We start from the raw sequence: 24,308 nt of genomic DNA, 5'->3' as shown, positions 1-24,308 counted from the left end.
ACTTCCACCACCTGTGTTTGGTTTGTTGCGCATTATACAACATCCCCGCAGCACATTCGTCCATCAACTGCTTACACCACTGATCTCACAGGTGTCCATAACTTACTGTAGATTTTTGTTACATTTTAGTTTTATTAATCTGTTCTTTTCACATACAGATCATATGTGGCCTCCCTTTTTGTTACGAGTTCTAAGCCAGGTTATACTGTAACATGTAAAATCAAGTAGCAGGTGTGGATGTTGCCCTCCCCTTAAATTAAAGTCATTAATTACCTGTCCTGCAGGGATCACCAATGTCCCATGCTTAAATAGCCAACATAGCCACTCCACTTGCTCTTTATCTACAGGATAGGTAGCTAAAACAGGGTCTACTGTCCTACATACATGCTGTATGTATGTATGTGGGACAGTAGACCCTGTATGAAACATGGTCCAGCAAGAACTAAGAAGTTAGGAGGCTTGAAGGATGTGCAGATGTTTGCATAAGAGTACTCTAACACTGTTCCAAACACAGGAGACCAGGAGTTCCAAATAGGAAACTGCAGAAAAAGTCTGCTACGAACACCACCCACTGCTTACCGGTCCTGGTGGAATATTGTAGGTCTATGTTTGTCTACAGCATGTAGGATAACTATATAAATAGTCTAAATTGACAGTAATCCTGTGTTTTTTTCATTTTCTTGTTAACATCCCCTCGCATCCACTAATCTTCTGTCCTGGTTGAAAGATTCCTGGAAATGGGTGGGAATAAGCAGGAAATTGGAGCAGAGTGTCTTGGGAAAGCGACAAGACAAGATGGTCTAAAAACGAGACCAGAGATAAACCACTAGTGAGAGAATTCTGAAAACAACTAAGATTCATGGAAAATCATGGAAATTAGGGAAGGTTGCCTTTAAGTGTCGTAGTCAAATTCATAGCTAACAACTGAGTTGTGATAATAATAATATTAACATGTATTCCCCCATTGACAGGTGAATTATTGTCTCCCATTCTATCATTGTAGTTGTAAAATAAATCTAAAATCTTACCAGGGTCTTTACTCTCCAATAAGGTATATCTGTCAGGCCCATTGCACTTGACTGGCCACAATCCTACCTGACGCTGCTTATCAACAACAGCAGTGTCATTCAGAACTAGAATGCCCCAGCTCACAACATGTTAAACGTGTTAAAGCATGGCGCCCTCTACAGGTAGGTGGTGACCACCGTCAGGGTCAGGAAGACCTCTAGGCAGAGCATGGCAGAGGGATGCACAGGGGCAATTCTTATTCTGACAATGATGTAGTGATTTTCATATAAATAGACTGGGTGCAAGAAAGATGGACTTTTTTGAAGTTATATTATCTTCTGGTTTTAGAACATGGAGTCTCTCCTGTTCCCTTTGATATAGGTGCCCACATCTAGAACAAGACACGGATCATATAGACTAGCTGTGTATGTTTTCAGCAATAACACATTATAAATTCAATTAAAAGACTTGCAGGGCGCAATATGCAAGATCATGATTCGGTTTGAAAGAGAATGTAATGTCTTTTACTCATCATGTTTTCTAAACTTTTCCCATTGCAAACTGATGTTCCTATTTTGGTTTGACAGGTTGCTATTCAAAGTCTATTCTGATGCCACGGTCATTTCCCTTTTCTTTTCAGGTAACTTTTTTGTTTCTTATGGGACATGTAGTGTAATGAAAGATTTTGGAAGGTTTGTGAAGGTGCTGTGTTTCCTGGTGTCTCAACTCAGTGGAACATCCTAATCTCAAACCAATGGGCCTATTTGCATCCTGAAAGGAACGGACATACATGGTGGGGGTCAAGGTAGCCCCATCTGCTCAGACAAACCAGGTGTGAGGATGGACAATTCAACCAAGTAGAAGTATGATTTCCATTGGATTAACTGCACTGATGTTTGGTCTTTTCATGTGTGTCCCATAAAGGGATGAAATCTCCAATAGGTTTCAATCCTGTACATTTGTTACAGGTAAATGTTTAACAGATGAAGAATCCTGCAAAACCATGTGTCTAGCTTTGTATGGTGCTGATTGAATATATGTAAATGCATGAATGGCAGTTTATTTGTTTTCCTTGTTTTAGCCAAGGTGAGGTGATCCTATTATAGATGCAATGGGGGAGTTTGGATTCAGCCTGTCCGGGTGGGATAAATAGTGAAGTTTGACTTAGTTCTGTGAGTCTATCTTTAACAGAAGCTCATAGCATACCTTCGTGCTATTGTGTCTTAAATACTTATGGTATAATTAGTAGACCGTTAGGCTAGTTGGGAGGACGTTGAATCGTGTTGGCATGTAACTATGTTTTGTATTGTAACTTTATTACTTGAGTGGAATAAATTGTGTTACTTTGGAATATAGATGGCTATGGCATTCCTCGTTCATCCCCATACTCAAGCTCATAGGGCTACTGGTAATTACACACACACATAAGTAAGTCTAAGCGACCAGACATGGAGTCCCTGAGTCCTGGAATTCTCGAAGGCACAGGAACATATGACTTTGGAGTCATCCCTGAGTGGTTGGGCATAATTAACTTTATTTTAGACCCGGGAACACACGCCATTTTACATTGCCAGCTTTTACTATTCAACAAAATATGAAGGTCTTTCTTTAAATGACTTCCCCCTGAGAAAGAAGGGAGAGTCGTGGGAGTTTATTTTGTCTTGTTGTCTCTTTACCACTTATCCTTCCCTAACTCCTTTTGAAACCCTGTTGCATGTCAAGTGTTGAAAATCTCCTTCTTCCACAAGTGATTGGGCATTCAGTCTTCACCTGTAACACAAACATATCAGTTAGCTTTGATTCTGAGACAAACCTATACTTTACATTATGAACCATGTGTAATAATGCTAAAAGCCTGGATAGGGAGGCTATATCTTATAGTATCACTGCTGAGAGATACATAACAGGTATGGAACAGCAAAGCAGATGCACAATGAATGCACTCCGCATCGGCCTCTATTCAGATTCTAATGACTTTAAAGCCTGATTCTATTTAGACTATTAGAGGCTAAACCCTGGTCCTATTCAGATGCTATAAAAGACTAAAGCCTTGGTTTATTCAGCAATCTAAGAGGCTAAAACCTGGTTTTATTGAGAAGCTATGAGATGCTAAAGCCTGTTTCTGTTTAGATGCTATGAGAGGCTCAATGTGGTTCTATTCAGATGCTATATAAGAGCCTGGTTTTATTAAGGATTCCTAGAAGCTAGAGCCTGGTTCAAGACTCACCAGTCAGTCTCAGACTCATCATCACCATCTGTATCTGCCCACTCCTCTGAGTCTGACTCCTTCAGTGATGGGGTCTTGTGTCTGTCCATCCTGTTTGCCTGACGGACTAAAATGATGTTCTCTGTCAGTAATATTCTCTTTGGCTTGTCGTTGTCTGTCCTCTCCTGTTCCTTCTTCATCTCTGCTGTTCCCTTAGTGTTTAGTTGATGCTTTCTATTTTCCTCTTCCTGCATTTGTAGCTCTTCAACAGCTTTTGCGTTGTTTTTTGCCTCAGCTTTAGCTAACCTTTTCTCAGCTTTTTTGCGCTCCTTCTCTTTCTGCAAGCACTTCTTCTCCTCACGTTCTCTTAGTTTCTCTGCTTCAGCTAACATTTTCTTGGCCTTTTCTTTGTCCTTCTTCAGGTTTTTCATCATCACCATTTTTTTCTTTTTTTCTTGCTCAAGTCTACATTTCTCCTCATTTGCTTGTCTGGTCTTCTTCTTCTCCAGAGCCTTTGTTATCTCCTTTTCTTTCCTTTTAGCTTCCTCCAATCGTACTTTCTCTTTTATTTCTTTTTCCTTCTTCTCCTTCTTCAGAGTCTTTGCCATCTCCTTCTCTTTCCTTTTCTCTGCCTCCAATCTTAATTTCTCTTGCTTAAGTCTCACCTTCTTTTCCTTCTGTAGGTTTTCTATCCTCTCCTTTTCTTCCTTAAACCGGCGTTTCTCTTCCAGACCTTTTGACTTTATCTCCTTCTCAAGGACCTTAAATTGCTCCCTTTCTTTCCTTTTCTCTTCTTCCAATTTCAGTTTCTCCTGTATTTTATTTTCTTTCCTCTCCTTCTCTTTCTTTTTCTCTTCCTCCAACCTGAGTTTGCGCTCCATTTTGTTATCCCTCATCAACTTGTCTAGAATCTTAATCCTCTCTTTAGCTCTCTGTAGTTCTTCATCAAATATCTCGGACAATGTTAAATCCTTCTCTGCTTTATCTCTTTTTATTTCTTCAAGAGGTTTCGGGATGTTTTTCATCTGGCCTTTCAGGTTGTTCTCCAGTTCCTTCTCTGCAAAATGCACCTCACTCTTATCTCCCTTCGGTTTTTGACCTGCATTTTGCATCTCGAGCCATTTCCTCTCAAACTCTTTTTCCGCCAATTGAAGGATCTCAACTCTTTCCTTCACCCTCTTAGCTTCCATTGCCTTCATCATGTCTACCATCTCCTCTTGTTCCAGGAATCCACGACCTGGTGAGTTCCTCTGCAACTTCTTCCATTTCCTCTCCACCTCTTTTTCCACTGCCTTCAGTATCTCCACTCTATCGTTCTCCCTCTCCTCTTCCTTGGTCTTCATCCAGTCCTTCTGCTGTCTGAAGGCTGTGTCTGAACACGGGTCCATGTTGATTCCCTTAGAAACCGTATGTGGCAAAGGCAGAGAGCGTTTGGTTGGGGAGAGATCAGGAAAGCAATGTTTAATAGGCACGGGAGGATCAACCAGAGGCGGTAGGACATGAGACCGTTTGTGGAGTCTCTGGCCAGATGGAGGAACACCTGAGATGTCTCTCTGAGTCACATTCTGGATGTTTCCACGGGTGGCGAATTGAACACAGGGATACTGGACGCATTCCTCATGCCAGTCACTTGAAGAACGAGGACGTACTGGAAATGGGAATTCCCAACAGGGTGTCAAATGTTCAGAAGAGTCTGTTCTCTCCAAACCGTTCTTGTTCTTTGGGATGAGGAACAACAGTATAATATATAGTTAAAGCATGTGAAACCGATTCACGGCGTGATACCATGTAAATAAACAGGTCTGCGTAGCATTTTTAATGTTCCCAAGATTTGTATAGAGTACTATGGCTTTTCTTCCAGCTCCTGTGAACTTCCATGACATCTAATAGCAGGATTAGTGAATTATTTTTGAAAACATGTTCACACTGTCGATCTTGACTGATATGTTTAACCATGACTTCTCTATAACTGTGTCTAAAATATAATCTCACCGCCTCAACAGACTCTTCCAGTCCCCTCAGGACCGCCCAGATTGCCTTGATCTCTTGGTCCATCTTGACCTCCAGCGTTCTGGTGATCGCAGAGAGCTGCAGGTAGTTCTTCTCCTGCTTCTGTTTGTGGTTCTGCAGCAGCTCCTCTTGATTCTGCTGTTTCTTCTGTCTCTTTTTTAACAGAGCCATTAAGGTGTCCTGATCGCTCTTCAGCATTGTGATGGCGTTTTCCATCAGGGTCACCTTCTGTCTTAGCAGAGACAGATTTTGAGTCTCTATGGGCTCCCTCTAAAGAAGATGCATAGAAAGAGATGGTCATGGTATCACATTACAGAGGAAAGTAAATACACTTTAGTAGCAAATGTTTTAACAAAATTCCTAAAAGAGTGATGAAGCTTCCATGAGAATGGATGCTCCTACTTACAGTGACGAGCAGGGCTGTCTTTGGACTAGGGAAACAGAAACAGCCCATGATGTCTGTCTATGTGAACCACCTGGTGAGGGGAAAAAAATGCAATATAGTCAAATCATTTGGGATCTTTCATGAATTGTGACTACAGGTATTAGACATTTTGCTTTGGGTTCCACTTAAATCTTTAGACATCTATTTAGATTCAACTTACTTTGTCTACCGATGGAATAATTCCCTAATTTCACAGTTTATTTTGGTTCATGTTCATAAAAGTAGCCTAATCTGTTTGCACTCCAACACAAATGTTCTAGAATCTGACGAGGGTTGGAATGCAGTTGACATCATTTTATTATGACACGTGACACCATGCTTAGCCAATGAAATTCTATTAACACACCCATTTTGAATAAAACAGTGCCTAATTTGGAGTCATATTAGCTGGAGTTTCACATTCAGATACCTTGGTCATGGCCAGCATATGGTTTCCCCTTCATTTTCCTAATACACAGATTTATTTATTGACAAATGCTGTCTGACTATACATTACAATAATATGTCTAGCCTAGCGGTTCAATCATCCGTTTTCTCTGAGTGTTTTTTTCACAATTATTTACCAACTAAAACTGGTTTTATGAATACTATCCACAAAACCATTTTCATAATCCCTGGAGAAAACACCCAACTAATAAGCATTCTTCCCTTTTCTCACACAAGTCCCATTCACACGTTTTCCTAACTCTACACACAACTTTCTGTATAAAGCACAAGTGTGACCATGTCGTGACACAGAAAATGCTGCCATTTATTATACCAAACTAAAATAATCACAATTCTAACACTCTCAATACACATTACAGGTGTGAACACTAACATGTACTGTATAATTACTCAACTATCAATCATACGTTAACAGGAATTAAAAGGGACACATACATTCACTTGAGCCATCACGTTGTTGCATTAACTGTTCGGCTTTTCAGCAATACCAGAAAGTTACATGAAATGTATTTGAACTTGAATTAATATTTGCAAAACAAGGGCATGTAAATATACAGCGGATATAGAAAGTCTACAAATCCCTAATAAAATGGCAGGTTTTTGTGAGGTAAAATAATGAGACAAAGATAAATCATGTCAGAACTTTTTCCACTTTTAATGTGACCTATAACGTGAACAATTCAATTGAAAAACAAACTGAAATCTCAGAGCGGGAAAAATAAAAACCTTACAATAACTAATCATGTAACACCAGTTCATCTATCCTATTATTTCTTAACCTCGGGAAACTATAAGTGCAACTCTATGAGCACAAAAAGTTGAATATTTATTTGGGGTGGGTTGGAACTATTTATTCACAATTTTTTTTGTGTATTGATTTTCCAATGATTTCAGTGCAGGGCTATATTTATTTAGGCACACTGTAACAAAACGTGTTGTGATGAAACCTGGTGTCTATAAGTACTCATAAAACCTGTATTTGACACAGAACACTTACATTACTAACAAGAATGTCTGCTCAATTACCTCCTTATAAATACATCAAAAGACATCCTGCGTGCACAGACATTAGCCATTGAATATCCATTGCAAAGACACATTTTTTAATCGTTTATTTCAATAGTTTACTCCAACTTGTCAAAGGGTGTATTTATTGATTTAATTTCATAAATACATCTAACAGAATACATTGTACTATGACCCACAATCAATGTCAAATGTGTTGTTTCACTTCTGGTAGCAGGTGAGTCCCAATGACGACTTTGGCAAAGAAACCATTTAAAGGTAAAGGCAGTGCAAAATAATAGAAAAGAACTTGAACGCAGGTTTTTATTTGTGCATCGAATAGGAATTGTTTCAAAGCCTCCAGCTGTTAAATGGCGAAGTCGATTGGTGTAAACAATTGACTGTCAGCCTCGCTGTCAAGAGCTCCATGTTGTCCGGGAGGACTCTCACTTATAAGTCTTCATGTGCCACAGTCCATCGTTAAGATAGTGAACGTTTTCAACTCCTACCCCCTTGTTGACTTTTTCTCTGGTCACAAAAAGTGAAATGTAATGAGTGTTCCACATAAAAGCAGGAAACTGTATTCAAGTACAGAAACCACAATACATCAAACACACACAATTCTTTGGAAGCAGCTCTGTTGTTTTAAGGGCGTGATACTCACATATTCTCAGCGGACATCTTCATGACTCCAACACAGAGGGCGTGTTGCTTTCCCTCAGCCATTATAGCCTGAAAACAACTGTTAAGAAAATGGCTCCTTGCGCAGACTTGATATTGACGGGAATCAGCAAAACCACAGTTGTGCCGGATTCATAATATATGTCAGGATGATGTGTATACCAGACAAGCTCAGCCCTATAGTGTGAACTAGGAATAGATGTATGATGTCAGAGGCCGGCCTTAAAGTTCAATTCTAGTGGCTATGCATGTCATAATTCTACATTTTACACTACTGTGTCTGCACTACCACTTTATCACAGAAACTGAATATAAAGTAGTATGTCATACTTAAATGTATTATCATATGGTCAAAGGAAGGATACAACTACTGTTTCTGAGGGAGTGGGGTACAATTTGGCGCCTGGGGACGTCAAGCCGGGGCACATGATATTGGCTCCACTTAAGACAAACTTGATGGCTCCTTTGTCTACTTGTTGGTGTGGAAGAATAAACGGGTCTGTAAAATACCAGCAGAATAGGAAATAAGCGGACGGTAGAAATACACTCAGTAAATTCACCAGACACTTAACAGCACATCAAAATGAGGTCTTACATTTATGCAACAGTCGAAGGGTTGGATAGAAAGGTCCTTCTCTTTGTCTGAAGAATAGCAATTCTCCATTCACTGTCAAGATTTCAATGTGTTCGTGGCTGCAGGTTGGATGTCAAAACACAACATGGCATGTCAAACGAAGTCTAAACTAATGTGAACATATGTTTAAAAGGAAACAAAGTGTATCTTACCATCGCACTATTTTGACAGGGTCTTTTTTTGGCATAATATGGTTGAGCCATGACTCGATGTCTGGAAACTGGTCCAACAGCTGGTTTTTAATGCCTTTAATTACGGATGTCTTCAGCTGTATACAGTTGGAAACATTTTCCTTCTCATCAAATCTGAAATGAGACAATTGTAACTCAGTCAGTGTTATTACGTTATACTTTTAAATCAACTTGGAAAGCTGATCAAGTGTTGCCATATCTGTTAAGGACTACTGTACAGACTAACATAACTATACAGCAGTTAGCTATCAGTGGCTAGTTAGCTGCATGACCATGTAGCTAACGTCAGTTAACTTAAACTCTTGAGATTTAATTAGTTGAAAATAACATATAACACAAACTTTATTTGAAAAAAGTATTACACGTGTGTTATTCATACTTAAAACACAATTTATTTAGCTAGGTAGCCAACTACAGATAGTGTAAGGTTGATAGGAGCCAGCCAGTTCAGCTGGATCAGATATGGTATAATGCGATGCTAGCTAGGTAACCATGCAAAATACATACTTTTTAAACATCCTTGTCGGTCGTTCTCGTTTTGTTCTTATGTACCCAAACAAGCCTATTCTCTACAGTTTTGACTGATAAATAAATTAAAAAAAACAAATACGATGTAATTCATCTGACCCACGCCTGTTCCCCAATTTAATGGCAGCAAGTGACGTTAAATTGCGACAGTTTCATGCTATATACGGCAGGCTCAGAGAATACTTTAAGTAGGGCCTTCTTTCTACCCTGAACATCCCATGCCTATCGAATGCGTTGAAATATTTATATCGTGACAGAGTAAAACACTTTACACCATAACAGAAACAAATTAAACGGTGTTTTGAGATCCTACCAGGTGCTATGAGATACTGCACGGGGGGAAATACGCAGTCTCTGGCGCCATCTCCTGGCTAATGACGGTTCAGACCGCAGCATTATACAGTCTGTGACCGGCTAAAGAAAGCTTGCAAATGCTAACTAGCTTAGCCACGCTTTCCTTTTTTCTTTTTAGCTCAGCCACTTTTACAGCATTAACTTGTGGGGAAAGTACTTCCGGTAGGTCATGGACTCGATTGTAGTAGAAGGTACGTTTTGATCTTGAACTTTTGATTTGTTCTTTATGTTATTTTTACACTTGATACATTAAATATTTCGCTTATATATAACAGTCTTCATTGGCTCCCAATAAAGCAACGGTCAGTTCCACAACGTGGGTACACGAGAGAGGCTAAGAGGAAGCAGTAATCAACCATCTTTCTTCGGCCACTAGCAATAACAAGAAAAAGGGGGTCCAAGTGGGGATGTACTTTGGCATTTATATCTGTTTCTTACTTGTAAAAGAGCGGACGAATCCTTTGGGATATAACGTTAGCAATATTAAGCTTGAAAGCCCGATTGGTTCACCGTTCACCAACAGCAAACCTGCAGGTTTTGGATTACGAGACTGGCTATTAGAATCTGTACTGTATTTCTTTTTTCATGTTTCCAACAGGTTTACCTTCCCCTAATCCCCCACCGCCAACCCAAGAGGCTAGAACTGTAGCTTCAGATGTAAATAACGATAGCAGCATCACGTCTTCGAAGAAGAGGAAAATAAACAGTTCAGAGAAGGAAGACATTGATTCAATCTCTTCATCTCCTAAAACAACAAATTCATCTTCTTGCTCCTCCACTTCGCACCACATCCAGAAGAAGTTGAGGTTCGAAGATTCAGTAGATTTCATTGGGCTCGATGTGAAAATGGCCGAGGAGTCGTCCTCGTCTGCATCTTGTTCCTCTAACAAGACAAAAACAATGTTTTTGACTGGGGGTGTTGTGCATCATGCAAACGGACTGACCAAAACTGCAGGCTCTGCTACCTTCTCCAATAGCAAACCTGGAGCTGCAAAGAAACTAGTCATCAAGAACTTCAAAGGTATGGCAGTGTGCTCTCCATAACATTCAAGTGAGATCCAAATATTTGCATTCTATTAATGAAAGTTTATTGTAAACTGTTAATTACTCTGCCTTGCCTGAGATACTATAGGCAAAGTCTGGTTCATGTATTCATTTTGACAGTTCATGGAAATACACAGCAATACCTATTATTCAAAGATTTTTATCGTGTTGAATTATACTTTTGTAAAAAATTACTGTTTTGCTGTTAAAAGAATGAGACACCAGAGAATGACTTTTCTTTTTAAAGCTGCTTCCTCTTCTGGCTTATTTTCTTCACAGAAAAACCCAAATTGCCAGAGAACTACACACATGAAACCTGGCAAAAACTGAAGGAGGCAGTTGAGGCAATTCAGAATAGCACTTCAATCAAGTACAACCTTGAGGAACTTTACCAGGTACAACAAATGCCTTTGGACACGGTTATTTTAATTGTCCATTGCAAAACGTTACCCCCTGGCCCTAATGAACGCCACCATGCGAATGGGGATGTAATTATGATGGGATGTTCTCTTCCTCCCCAATGGTTTTTCTTATGCCCTTTACTTATTCAAACTGCGTTACATTACAGTCAGCAAGTACAATGCTAACCGATGCACTCTTATGTTTCTAGCTGGTGTCTTATGAAAGAACCTAAAGGAGGCTGTACCAATGTCTGCACTTTTCAATAGCTTTTGCGTTAGGTGGTGTCTAGATTTCACCGTGTGTCTTTTTTGTAGGATATTACAGAAGTGGTGACTTCAGTCCTAAAATCTGATTAATTATTAAGTACACCTGTAATTTCTTTTTGTTATTTAGGCTGTTGAGAACCTCTGCTCCCATAAGATATCTGCCAAGCTTTACAAACAGCTGCGAGTGGTGTGTGAAGACCACATTAAGGCACAAATCAATCAATTCAGAGAATATCCTTTTTTACACGTGTGTCTGTGTGTGGTTCAAGTGTCCCTGTGTGGTATTATAAAGGTAACATGTTTTGGATAGTTCATTATGTTTTGACACTTCAGTTGGTCTCCCAAGATAGCCAATGTTATAATGCTATGGATTTTGCTCAAGCGTTTCCTCTCAAATACATTTCGGCAGTTGAACTATAGAACCTCAAGCCTTGTCATTTGAAAGTTTTATATATTTTTAGTTGTGTGTGTGTGTGTACTGAAATGACAGCGGTGCTGCTTTGTTTTTGCAATGCCCATGAAACCCTCAACCCCCCTTGACTCTGTGCTTACGGATGCACTGGACAGTACGCTCTTCCTGAAGAAAATCGATAAATGCTGGCAGGATCACTGCAGACAAATGGTATGTCTTCAAGCCCTCCTTTATAGAATTCTATTTGATAGCTCTCATTGTATTAGTTTCCCTATAAAATTGCTTTTCATTATGGACATAGCTACATCATTTGTTGTCTCCCCCTTTTTTTTAACAGATCATGATTAGAAGTATATTTTTGTTCTTGGACCGCACATACGTTTTACAAAATTCCATGCTGCCATCAATCTGGTAAGTTATCCTAACTCAAACAACGCATTCTGTCAGGATAATGTCAATGGTGATCTGACATCCAACCCACCCAATCTCATTCCAGTAGTCACCAGCTACTGTTAATATTGAGATCTCCTTTTCATCTCTAAAGGGACATGGGCTTGGAGTTGTTTCGGTTTTACATTATCAGTGATCTGAAGGTACAGAGTAAGACCATTGACGGCATCCTGCTGCTCATCGAAAAGGAGCGCAGCGGCGAGACCATCGACCGCAGTTTGCTCCGCAGCCTACTGAGCATGCTCTCTGACCTGCAGGTAAGATTTCACCATTTCATTACATTACTTGTCAATTGCACACAAGTTCCACCCAAAATGTAACTTCATTCAGCTAGCTAAAAAGTGTCTGGTTTCTCTGTGTTGAAAGCCTCTTGAATAAATCTGAGCTGGGGAAAAAAACATACTAGACTATTCTGTTTAAATGATATACATTACAGAGAGAGCAATATATTGCTTGTAATTAGAGATTAATTAGCGTGTGCATGAGGTGGCTATTGGTTAATCCTGGGCCAGGCCATGGGTTTTAGTGATTCAAGTAACTGTACTATTTAACCTGCAGTACTCCCTTACAGTAAGTCCAACTCAGTCAAGGTCATATAATCTCTCGCTCTTTCCTGTGTGTAATATAAAACATGACCTTTTACTTTGTTAGCAGGGTTTTTTCCCCCCATCTACAGCTTGCGGTTTAAGTTGATTCACTGTCACCTTCGTCACTTGAGAAATCGCTTTAGATGACACTCCGTGTAACCTCCTCTTCCTGAATAGATTTACCAGGACTCCTTTGAGCAGCGCTTTCTGGAAGAGACTAATCGTCTGTATGCCGCTGAGGGACAGAGATTGATGCAAGAGAGAGAGGTGATTTATTCTCCAAGGGGATCTGGTTGGGAGTCTGGTTGTATTTAAATGGTCTGACTGGATCCAATAGACTGCTTCCAGTTCTTTGTGTGCTGTAGAGCCAACTAGTTTAACTTCTGTACATTATTTTATGTGGTTGGCTTTGAGGTTGGTATAGTCAAACCAACAGAAGCAAAGTTTAGTCAGTGTCTGTAGCATAAAGAATGGAAGGGATATTGTTAATTATGCAGATTAGGCTAATTAACAGTCATGGTGTACACATGTTTAAGAATTTTAAGTTGTGATAATCTAAATCTGTGAAATAAACTTGTGGTATGTGGCCAATATACTACAGCTAAGAAAGGTTCTAATGCACAACATGGAGTGCCTGGAACCAGCTACTACCGGTTACCAACACATTATGAAGTAAAACACAGCATGAAGTACTTTTGACCTGAGAAGAGCTCTACTCAGCTTATTAACTCAAAACACCTGCAAAAGTTTCCTAAGCATCTTTATTCATACACTCGATACTTGGTCGGTGCTCCTTTTGCACAAATGACTGCATCTATGTGGCGTGGCATGGAGGCAATCAGCCTGTGGCACTGCTGAGGTGTTGTGGAAGCCCAGGTTGCTTTGATGGTGGCCTTCAGCTCGTCTGTGTTGTTGGGTCTGGTGTATCATTTTCCTCATGACAAAACCCCATAGATTCTCTACCGGGTTCAGGTCAGACAAGTTGGCTGGCCAATCAAGCACAGTAATACCATGGACCGCAAACAAGTTACCAGTCGTTTTGACACTGGGCAGGTGCCAAGTCCTGATGGAAAAGGAAATCAGCATCTCCGTAAAGCTTGTCAGTAGATGGAAGCATGAAGTGCTCTAAAATCTCTTGGCAGATGGCTGCATTGACTCTGGATTAAAATAAAACACAGGTCTGACTGTAGAAACCTCACATTGGACTTTGATTCTGTGCCTATCCACTCTTCCTCCTGACTCTGGGACCTTGATGTCCAAATGAAATGCAAAATGTACTTTCATCTGAAGAGAGGAATTTGGACCACTGCGCAACGGTCCAGTTCTATGTCTCCTCGCCCAGGTAACACGCTTCTGACATTGTCTCTGGTTCAGGAGTGGCATGACAGTAGGAATGTGACTGTTTCGCATTCCTAGTGTCAAGCCACTCCTGAACCAGAGACATTTCCTGGGGACGTCTGTGCGTGGTGGCTCTTGATGCACTGACTCCAGCATCAGTCAACTCCTTGTGAAGCTCCCCCAAGTTCTTGAATTGGCTTTGCTAGACAATCCTCTCAGGGCTGTGGTCATCCCTGTTGCTTGCGCACCTTTTCCAACCACACTTTTCCCTTCCAGTGAACTTTCCATGAATATGCTTTGATACAGCACTCTGTGAACAGCCAGCCCTTTCAGCAATGACATTCTGTGTCTTACCCTCCTCATGGTGAGTGTCAATGAGTGTCTTCTGGACAACTGTCAAGTCCGCAGTCTTCCCTGTGATTGTGGTTGTGTGTACTGAAGGCTCAGGGAATTAATCAGCTGATTAGAGCTCTTCTCAGGTCGACATTTCTGTATTGTAAATTCTTTATTCCAATATTTTGAGGCATTGGAGTTTTCATTTCCATGATCTGTAAGCGATAATCAAGATTGAAACAAAAAAGGCTTGAAATGTTTCGCTTTATGTGTAATGAATCTAGAATATATGAAGGTGTCACATTTTGATTTGAATTACGGGAAGAATAAAAAAACATTTCCTCAATATTCAAATTTTTTGAGGTGTACATTTTAGAAATGCATCCAATCAGAATTCAATCCCTCCTGGTTTATAATTGAGTAATAAGAAAAAGGTGTCTGTGATACAGTATATGGCATATATATATTATTAGTAAGTACCTAAGGTCTTCACAGGCAGGGGGCAGTTGCTGTTGTACATTGGCCATACATCACCCCCCCCTTGCACCAAAATATGCAGTTCATGCAGTAAAAAAAGAAATGAAATCTTGGAACCAGCTATAAAAATACAGGTAGAGTTGTGAGTTGTCATACAGTAACTATAGTTACTGCTGGTTTAGATTTGTTTTAACTACGTTGTTATTTTGGAATTATTTGATATGTGGAGTTTAAATGGATGTTTGTTATAGAAGAACCTGTAAGGGCAGGCTGCGGTTTTGCCTTTTATCGAATTCAAAGATGCTTGATGGGTTAATTACATTTTTCTTGATTATCAATTCAGGTCCCAGAGTACCTCCATCACGTTCACAAACGCTTGGAGGAGGAAGCTGACCGAGTCATCACGTATTTAGACCAAAGTACACAGTGAGTCTTTATTGTCTGAATCACTTATCGAATTAAATGTGCTAGTCTTTTAAAGGGAAAATAGCTTGAATTGGTTGATGTTGGTCTGTCTCCCTATGCACACTACTCTATGACTTAAGGAGAGTATGTTGAGCTAGTGCGACTTCTGCGCCAGAGGGTTACATTGCTCTCCCCCACTAAAGAGATTTGAAATAACGTTTATCTATGTGAAAACAATGTTTTGTCACAACAAAACACAATTAGGGAACCCCAGTCAATTGTGGTACATAACGTGTACATTTATGTGATAAATGTCCCTTGCAGGATTGAACATTTCTAGCATTTCCAATGTCGGCTTATGCAGTAAACCCATGAGGTTTTCTAACAATTATGGTCAGATGCAGGCTTCAGAATCTCCCATGGTCTTCTTTGTAATTACGGGCCAGTGTGTATGAAGAAGAAAGGATGCACCGTTACACCCTAGGGTGTTTGTATGGAGGTGTGATGTTAAAAATAGAATCGCACAAAATTCAAATGGATGTCACGGAATTTGGAAAAACTGAACTGGCTCAAAAATAAAACGCTTTTATTGGGCCCTTCATCTGAATTGTGTTTTTGCACTATTAATGTCCAGAATGAATCTAAAACCTCCATAAATGGCTTTTGTAATGACATTCTTTAAAACGACATGTATATAAATGTGTATGTGTGTGTGTGTGTGTGTGTGTGTGTGTTTTGTGTGTGTTTTGTGTTTGTGTGTGTGTGTGTGTGTGTGTGTGTGTGTGTGTGTGTGTGTGTGTGTGTTTGCTACCATACTCCTTCATTTGCCTCGATTGCACATAAAGAATGCCACTTAGAACTGTCCTTTGTACCCGCACAACTATTATCCCACTTGTAATATACATATATTTAATACTTCTACATTTTCTGCCCACTTCCATTTGCACTTCTGGTTAGATGCTAACTGCATTTCATTGTACTGTACTTGTTCAATGACAAAGTTGAATCTAATCTTTTGGTCCAGGCTAATCTTTAATTTCTTCTCTCTGTTTTTCAGAAAACCTCTTATAGCCACGGTGGAAAAACAACTACTGGGCGAACATCTCACTGCAACCCTGCAGAAAGGTATACAGCAGAGGCTACAGACATACACTGAGCCATGTTTTTTATTGTTGTCAAAAATGACTTATCACATGACTACTTGAAATGGTTCTAACTAAAAGACTACAGGCTGTTAATGTTTAGTACCCTGAACTATACTGAGTCAGTGAGCACCCTGAATTAAACCGCTATTTCTGTTCACCAGGCTTGAATCACCTGCTAGACGAGAACCGAATACAGGACTTGTCTCTCCTCTATCAGCTATTCAGTCGAGTCAGAGGGGGCGTGCAAGTCCTTCTGCAGCACTGGATTGAGTATATCAAGGTATGCTTGCAAACATCAATAGTCCTTAATTCAGCAGTTCCACCCTGGTATCGGTTGTTGATGTTTTTTTCCAGAGCTGTGGGGATACTTTTGTGTAAGTACAAAACTCGCAAAATCATCCATTGGTATACGACCTGAATTCACCCTTAATGCCTCTACCCACAGGCCTTTGGAAGCACGATCGTCATCAATCCAGAAAAGGATAAGACCATGGTGCAGGAGCTGCTGGACTTCAAGGACAAAGTGGACCACATCATCGACACATGCTTCATGAAGAACGAGAAGTTTGTCAATGCCATGAAGGAGGCATTTGAGACCTTCATCAACAAGAGGCCAAACAAACCGGCCGAGCTCATAGGTTGGTATTGCATGAGTAACTCCATGGACTACGTTTTTTTCCGTGCGTTATGCTTGCGTCAGCTGAAAGCTACTGTATAAGTCTCCACTTATGTTCTAGATTTCTGTACTAAACTAGAAATATTTGACTAATATGACACTAAAATGTTGTAGCAAAACATGTGGATTCAAAGCTGAGGGCGGGAAACAAGGAGGCGACGGACGAGGAACTGGAGAAGATGTTAGATAAGATCATGATCATCTTCCGATTCATTTACGGTAAGCGTCATCTACCAGTGCCGCAATGTCCTTTCCACGCTTTCCTTATCTTACAGGTCTCTTAAACAAAGATCTTCAATGTTATTCCCTTTTGAATTCTTCAATAGGCAAAGATGTTTTTGAGGCCTTCTACAAGAAAGATCTGGCTAAGAGGTTGCTGGTGGGAAAGAGTGCATCCGTGGATGCTGAGAAGTCCATGCTGTCCAAACTGAAACATGGTCAGTGTGTACCCCATCACTTAGACATGGATTCAAATGGTACTGTATTATTTGTCTATCAAATGGCAGTTCTCAATTGACTGATGCAATGGCACCAGCAGGAATGTACCTGTAGTGCAAAAGCCAACCCTACACACCCGACACTCCAGACTGGCTCCAATCGACTGTGTTCTAAATTCTAATGGAACCCAGGTTATAGCCATAACATCACATTCTGTGTCAGAATACACCACTACAACTAGTTAGCATTGGCTTGTGAATCTACCTCAAATCTCTTTCATACTTAACACATTTTTTTACATTTCATTTACTGTCTCATTTACTGTACACATGTAACTCTGTAACTGTGAAGCTTTTGATACTGGATAAGACCGTTCACTTGTAACCTTGTTACTTTCTTTAGAATGTGGAGCGGCATTCACCAGCAAGCTGGAAGGCATGTTCAAGGACATGGAGCTTTCCAAGGACATTATGGTGCAGTTTAAACAGGTACACATGCTTCTGAAATAGTCTATATAATCATATTCCTATCCTTCTACGTTTTAGGACACGTATCAAATAGTGATAAGGGGAAAATGGCTAAAATTACATATTAGTATAATATTTTTAACAATATACCTTATCGTTTTGACCAAAAGATTAGTTTTGGGCAAGTTGGTTGTACTGTTGCCAAAATGAATGTCTATGAATGTGTATCTAAGCAGGGGACTTTTGATATAATGACAGGGTTTTAATTAAGCAATTTGTCTTTAACATGTCTCCCACTCAAGTAAAGAACAATTATTAAACAGAATTCGATCAAACCACCATTTAGCTGGCATCCAGTTTACTCTTAAAGAATGTGTATTTTGGCAGGGATATAAGAAAAGTAATCAAAGCCAAAAACTCTTATCAAAAAAGTATTTTCAAACATCTTAGCTTTTTTGTTTCAATTATGGTTTTAGATTGCATGCAGCGCTGAAAGACTAGTGAATGACAAATTAAAGTCCAGGGCTGAATGGCATATCAGATGAGCAATATCAAACCTTAGTGTGTTTGAACTCCTGTTATGACAATGTTACACCCTAAGACACTGTTAATGCCGCAAGCATAAACCCTGGCAATAAGCATAACTCATACATTTATGATTAAATTATTTAATAGACTCTTATATTGAACAACTTAATATAGTGAATGCATACATTTTTTGTTTTTTGTCATAGAATTAAAGTTTAATCTGATATTATTTGTACATTGTTCTTAGTCATCAAAACAATCTGAATGTAGGTTCTAAAACTTCTAAATGTAATGTATGTTGAACGAAATAGCTTCCAATATTTAGACCAAAAGTAAATTTTTCCTCAACAGGAAATTCAAATAATATTCATTGTAAAACACTCAGGAGCCAATAATTTTCTCACACTAATCATGGTGGGTTGTGTTATTTCTCCATTTTCCCTAGTACATCCAGTGTCAAAACATCCCTGGTAACATTGAGCTGACGGTGAATATCCTAACCATGGGATACTGGCCTACGTACATCCCAATGGAGGTCCATCTACCTGCAGAGGTTAGTTCAAACCTGTAACAAACCTGAAATTGTGACATGGTATGTAAATCATGTCTTAACCACCAAACTGCACCCCATTCCCTTCATATTGCATGCATGGTCACTGTATGCTTCCTTTCCAGATGGTGCGGCTGCAGGAGATTTTCAAGACGTTTTACTTGGGCAAGCACAGCGGCAGGAAGCTACAGTGGCAGTCGACATTAGGCCATTGTGTTTTAAAAGCGGAATTTAAGGAGGTAGTTTGCCATCTTAGCAGGGATGTTTAGTGATCTTGTAGAGTTTGGAAGGAATTGGCTGTGCTCATTTTCTGTCTTTCTTAACAGGGAAAGAAAGAGCTTCAGGTTTCCCTTTTTCAGACATTAGTGTTGCTCATGTTCAACGAAGGAGAGGAGTTCACCTTGGAGGAGATCAAGTTAGCTACAGGAATAGGTGTGGATGATGACCATGTATCGAATCCTGCTGAATACTGGATGGATACTACAGTGATGACTCAAATCCTACCATGTCTTGCATTTGATTTGACATTTTGGCAATTGTTATAGAATTTCCATTTTTCAAGCTTTTGCCAAGTCTTTTTGGATTTACTTTGCTAAGTTGTGTGTGTGTTTGTGTGTCCAGAGGATGGCGAGCTGCGTCGGACCCTTCAGTCGTTGGCATGTGGCAAGGCGCGGGTCATCCACAAAGTCCCCAAAAGCAAAGACGTGGAGGACGGAGACAAGTTCTCCTGCAACGATGACTTCAAACACAAACTCTTCAGGATTAAGATCAACCAGATCCAGATGAAAGAAACAGTAAATGCTTGTTCTCTAACTTCTAGCATAATAAATACAATGGTCATTTTACTTAGTCAATGTAGGTACATGTGTAAAACTTCTGCGCACCACTCCTAGGAAAATGAGATTTGGTCATGTTAAAACCTTAGTACAACCCCTGGAAATAATTTATTTTAATTATCTTTTTATTTTATTTTTTTACATTTGGATATTTGAGCTAAATTCCAACCACCTTTATTGATAAAGGTTTCCCAAATTAACATCACACTAAAACATTGCAATTTGAAACCATTTATGCAATTAAATGTAAGGAAATGCAATTTTCTTTTGTGCAAAATGTTAGTACACCACCACCTTTAGCGCAAAAATTAAATCAGATTAACTAAAACCAGTGTGCCATTGATCATAAAATAAATAGATTTTTTTTATTTCTCCAAAGAAAACATTGAGGTCTGTTGTGCTGACAGGAGTGTCTTCCTCGAATTGAGCAGATGCACCTGTTTTTAAGCCATGAACATCTACCCAGCAGGTGTTCATGGTTGTTTGATTTCCCGTTACTCAAGCACCAGATGGGGCTGTTGCTGGTTCTTAATTTCTGCTTTTCTGCGGAACTGTCACGCCAGATTTGGTCCTCATCTTTTGCATGCGTGGTAACACATCATGCCAAGATCAATCTGAGACCTATCTGAGGTCCTCAGAAGAAAGATTATTGATGCCCATGAATCTGGGTGGGGTTACAAAGCCATTTCCAAGCAATTCGAAAGTACATAATTCCACTGTCTGATGGGTCTACAAATGGAGAAAATTCCAGGCTAATGGTGATGTACCTGGGACAGGTCATCCCACCAAATTCAGACTAAGGGCTAACCAAAAGATACTCAAAGAAGTCTCTAAGAACCCCAGGGTAACATCAAGAGATCTGCAGGCCTCTTGTCACAATTGATGTCAGAGTGGATGAGTCAGCTGTCACAGACTCCACAAACTTGGTCTACATCAGAGGTCAAAAAGGAAGAAGCCTCTGCTCTCAAATCCGAATATCAAGATAGGATTTCTGTTTGCCAGACCGCAGTCAGCTCTAGACAGATTAGTCAAAGGAGGAGTTGTCTGGCTGCAATTCCAGTTACCATGTTTGGCCAAAACGAAACACTACCTTTGAACAAAAGAACCTCATACCAAATGTAAAGCAGGGAGGCTGTGGCATTATGCTGTGGGACTGCTTTAATGCCTCAGAGACTATCCAGCTTGCAATCATTGAGTCATCCATGAATTCCATATTGTACTAGAGAATTTGTAAGGTCGCCTGTCAAAGAGCTGAAGCTGAACCAATCTACAGCAAGAAATGGAGGGTTTTTGAATGGCCAAGTCAAATCCCAGATCTTAATCCTATCGGAAAGCCCTGGGGGGACTTGAAGCAGGGCGTGCATGCAATAAAGTTCTTGAACATGACACAGCTAAAGTCATTACTGATAGACAGTTACAAGAAACCACTATGTGAAGTTATTTCAGCTATAGGGGCTAAAATACCAGCTATAGAAGCTAGTGGTAAATTATTATTGTTAATATTGTTGTTAACATTGTTAATATTTTAATACTTTATAAAATTTATTATTATCTTTCAGTGTAATGGGTTAAATTAGGTTATCGTCATCTGTCAACAATGGAAGATTACATATCCGTATATCCAAATATGTGTAAAAAAAACAAAAACTTTCCAGGGGTTGTGATTTTTTACATGACTGTACAGCACTGATTCTATGCATTGTCTACTAGAGGCTGAATTTCATACTCCGTCTTTCATTCTCCACTGGACTTAAATGCATGTGTATTTGATCATTTTCTATTTAAAGACCTTTTTTTCAACATTCTTTAGTTTTTATAGTGTCATTTAAATGAATCATTTTATGAAATACCAGATCTAATGCATGTTTGAGTCTTTTCCTAGTTTATTTCTAAATAACTTCCACATTTGAATATAGTCTGGCTGCTTGTCCTCTAAATCAGTCATGTGGGCCAGGTCAGCCCCCCGCAAACAATGTTTAAATAAATAATTTAAAATCTATCGAAAGCAATGCAATATTTAACGTAGTTGCTGAACCCAAGTTTTCCCTCAACTTTATATTTCTACTAAATCAGTCTCCAACATTGATTCTGTACTACTTCTGCTAAAATGAAAAATGAGGTGAGGGGAAGAGGTTTAGTAAACGTTAGCCACTCATTCATTGGGTGACTTGTCCTAGGTGGAAGAGCAAGCCAGCACCACGGAACGAGTCTACCAGGACAGGCAGTATCAGATTGACGCTGCCATCGTCCGGATCATGAAGATGAGAAAGACTCTCAGCCATAACCTCTTGGTGTCTGAAGTCTACAACCAACTCAAGTTCCCTGTCAAGGTAAGGATATAAACCCATCGTCAAATGTGTTGTTGCTAACAGTTTAGCTCTCTGTTTCACAACACGTGACCACCCTCCTTGACACTGTTCCAACCGTTTGAGCTATACAAAAGGTACCAGTTGTTTTGCCCCATCTGAGACAATTCAAGCTAGCCCCTTGAGTGAGCTTATGGTACGTTCTTAACTCCATTACATGAACAATGAACAAACAAACATTTGAAAACCATTCATTTTTTGGGGGAAAAGCACTGACCGCAATCCAAAGACAGATTTAAACGGTTTAAGAAATACAGAAGTGTGCACTATATATTTATTTGTTTCACTAACAATTTTTTTTGTCTACAGCCAGCTGACCTGAAGAAGAGAATAGAGTCTCTAATTGACAGAGATTACATGGAGCGTGACAAGGAGAATCCAAACCAATACAATTATGTGGCTTGAAGAGTGACGGGGGGATGGGGGGGTCGAAAAAGAGGAGGGAAAAGAGAGTGGTGAAGAGTGGGATGGAGAGCAGATGGTCTAGCCTGGAGGATGGCTGTTCTGACTACTTGGTCCCACCAATACTTCTCTGCTCTTCTGCCCCTGAGGATGCCAGCGTTAACTTCTTCAGCCCAGCAACCGACAACTGAATGGATACTGTTTGGCAGAACATTGACAGGGGCCTGTTTACCTCTGGACGGCATGCCCACTTAAATGAGAATATCTTTAAAGTAAAAAAAATCTCTGTGCCGCTCAGTAAGAATTGGACAAGTGACCCTGGGCAAGAAAAAAAAGATAATGGAAAAAGACAAACCAATGTTGTTTAGTTTGTTCAATTTTTCTTTCTTTTTTTACAGAGGAAAAAAGTATTTATTTTCAAACTTTATCCACTGTCGTTTGTTAATGGCATACTACTTGTTTTTTAATTCACTACTTTTTTTTTCATTGTACTTCACTGTGTACTATCCCATGCAAATTGTCACACACCAAACGTTGCGCTTAAAATACTACACAGAAAAACTAAAAGCTAGTCTCCTGAATCAATGTTGTATGTGAGACCAATGGTGAGCCAGGTGAATTTCAGTGTCAAATGTTTGCAGTTGCAGCCAAGTCATTCAATTCTCTGTGGCCTCATATTACTCCTGGTTCTGTTAATCCATGGCAATCAATGGGACGATTGCTAAGATGTAGCTAGGCAATATATGAGGACTTGACAGTTAAGTGCCAAAAATAGAGCACTTCTTTTGTTATAGGATTTGTCAATGCTGCTATTCAAACACTTTAACTTGTTAATGTTGTATGCATTTCGTTTTGCCCTTATAGTTTTAATGTTTTGTTTTTGTAGATACAGACTTGACAAAGAATCGCATTGTAAGTTTAAACTTCAATTTGTCCTTTGGTCTTTTTCTTAACCCCTAGAGGTGATCTAATACTGCAAAAAGCACAGCGACTTCAACCTGTTTTCCCTTACGTTCAATATCTCTCAATTTACAAGCATTACATTCTTAGTAAGTCGACACTTTAGGGCTTATGGCAGGCCATGCATTTGTGGATTGGTGGAGTTTTTCTCTCAACAAAGTAATTTGTTTATCGAGAAATCATGCTTCTCTGGACATTTTGTCCATTGTCTGAATAAATATGTTTGTTTTATTGCTTCAGATTAAAAAAATTATCAGTGTTTTTATGTTAATGTCATTTTTCAACACTAATTTCCCCAAACATTCCTGCAGATTTTTCAATACAGCAAAAAACATTGACATCCTGGTTAGTTTTGATAGGAATAAATAAATGTTAATTAAATCTTAGTTATGACCTTTTTCTCATTAGCGGAATGTCTGTTTCGAATGCGGTAGACCATGATTATCATTTTAACAGTTTTAACACTCATTGTAGAGGCACTTCACTTGAGCAATTATTTCCTCTAACACAAAGGCTTAATAGTGAGAAGGTAGTGAAAAACGTACTGGCATGCAGTATCTACCTTTAGTTTATCAATTTAACTGAGGCAAATGTTATTACGACAAATAATACAATAAATAGTCAACGTGAATGTAATAGTCGTGCGTTCCATTGGCAACATGAAAATAATACGTTTAATTGTTTGTTTTATGTCTACCAAAAATAAACTTGTACAGT

The 24,308-nt window shown here is 39.5% G+C and overlaps 4 protein-coding genes across 6 annotated transcripts; 1 reads left to right on the top strand and 3 right to left on the bottom strand.

Moving 5' to 3' along the window:
• Positions 1-2,663: 2,663 nt before the first annotated feature.
• LOC105025625 (beta-mannosyltransferase 4-like) lies at positions 2,664-3,789 on the bottom strand. The gene is made up of 2 exons (XM_034291931.1): positions 3,236-3,789; positions 2,664-2,778 (listed from the first exon to the last, which is right to left on the bottom strand). The coding sequence occupies exons 1-2, from the start codon at positions 3,652-3,654 to the stop codon at positions 2,775-2,777; spliced, it is 423 nt and encodes a 140-aa protein (XP_034147822.1). The 5' UTR covers positions 3,655-3,789; the 3' UTR covers positions 2,664-2,774.
• Positions 3,674-5,678, bottom strand: LOC117592764 (histone-lysine N-methyltransferase, H3 lysine-79 specific-like). Its single transcript, XM_034291971.1, has 4 exons — positions 5,631-5,678; positions 5,207-5,494; positions 3,772-4,932; positions 3,674-3,679 (listed from the first exon to the last, which is right to left on the bottom strand). Exons 1-4 carry the CDS (start codon positions 5,676-5,678, stop codon positions 3,674-3,676), a joined length of 1,503 nt encoding a protein of 500 aa, XP_034147862.1.
• Positions 5,679-7,213: 1,535 nt separating this feature from the next.
• Positions 7,214-9,370, bottom strand: mcts1 (MCTS1 re-initiation and release factor). The gene is made up of 6 exons (XM_010896391.5): positions 9,135-9,370; positions 8,589-8,741; positions 8,398-8,495; positions 8,168-8,301; positions 7,786-7,853; positions 7,214-7,649 (listed from the first exon to the last, which is right to left on the bottom strand). The coding sequence occupies exons 1-6, from the start codon at positions 9,143-9,145 to the stop codon at positions 7,568-7,570; spliced, it is 546 nt and encodes a 181-aa protein (XP_010894693.1). The 5' UTR covers positions 9,146-9,370; the 3' UTR covers positions 7,214-7,567.
• A 139-nt stretch (positions 9,371-9,509) lies between these two features.
• Positions 9,510-23,850, top strand: cul4b (cullin 4B). Of its 3 annotated transcripts, none has more exons than XM_020046062.2 (21): positions 9,515-9,700; positions 10,108-10,530; positions 10,833-10,948; positions 11,349-11,452; positions 11,774-11,843; positions 11,971-12,044; positions 12,178-12,340; positions 12,848-12,937; positions 15,162-15,244; positions 16,281-16,348; positions 16,530-16,648; positions 16,814-17,006; positions 17,159-17,263; positions 17,371-17,481; positions 17,885-17,970; positions 18,932-19,030; positions 19,153-19,266; positions 19,354-19,459; positions 19,649-19,821; positions 22,041-22,193; positions 22,539-23,850. In XM_020046062.2, exons 1-21 carry the CDS (start codon positions 9,679-9,681, stop codon positions 22,632-22,634), a joined length of 2,568 nt encoding a protein of 855 aa, XP_019901621.1. In that variant the 5' UTR covers positions 9,515-9,678; the 3' UTR covers positions 22,635-23,850. The 3 variants fall into 3 exon arrangements, with proteins under 3 accessions (XP_028975198.1, XP_019901621.1, XP_010894682.2); XM_010896380.4 differs by having other exon boundaries at positions 18,923-19,030; XM_029119365.2 differs by lacking the exons at positions 17,885-17,970; positions 18,932-19,030; positions 19,153-19,266; ... (2 more) ...; positions 22,041-22,193; positions 22,539-23,850 and adding an exon at positions 17,583-17,871 and having other exon boundaries at positions 9,510-9,700.
• Positions 23,851-24,308: the final 458 nt, after the last annotated feature.

Source organism: Esox lucius, chromosome 4 (assembly GCF_011004845.1).
Source record: "Esox lucius isolate fEsoLuc1 chromosome 4, fEsoLuc1.pri, whole genome shotgun sequence".
Taxonomy (NCBI): Eukaryota; Metazoa; Chordata; class Actinopteri; order Esociformes; family Esocidae; genus Esox; species Esox lucius.
The sequence above is the reverse complement of the archived record's forward strand: the minus strand, read 5'-3'. Positions and strand labels throughout refer to the sequence as shown.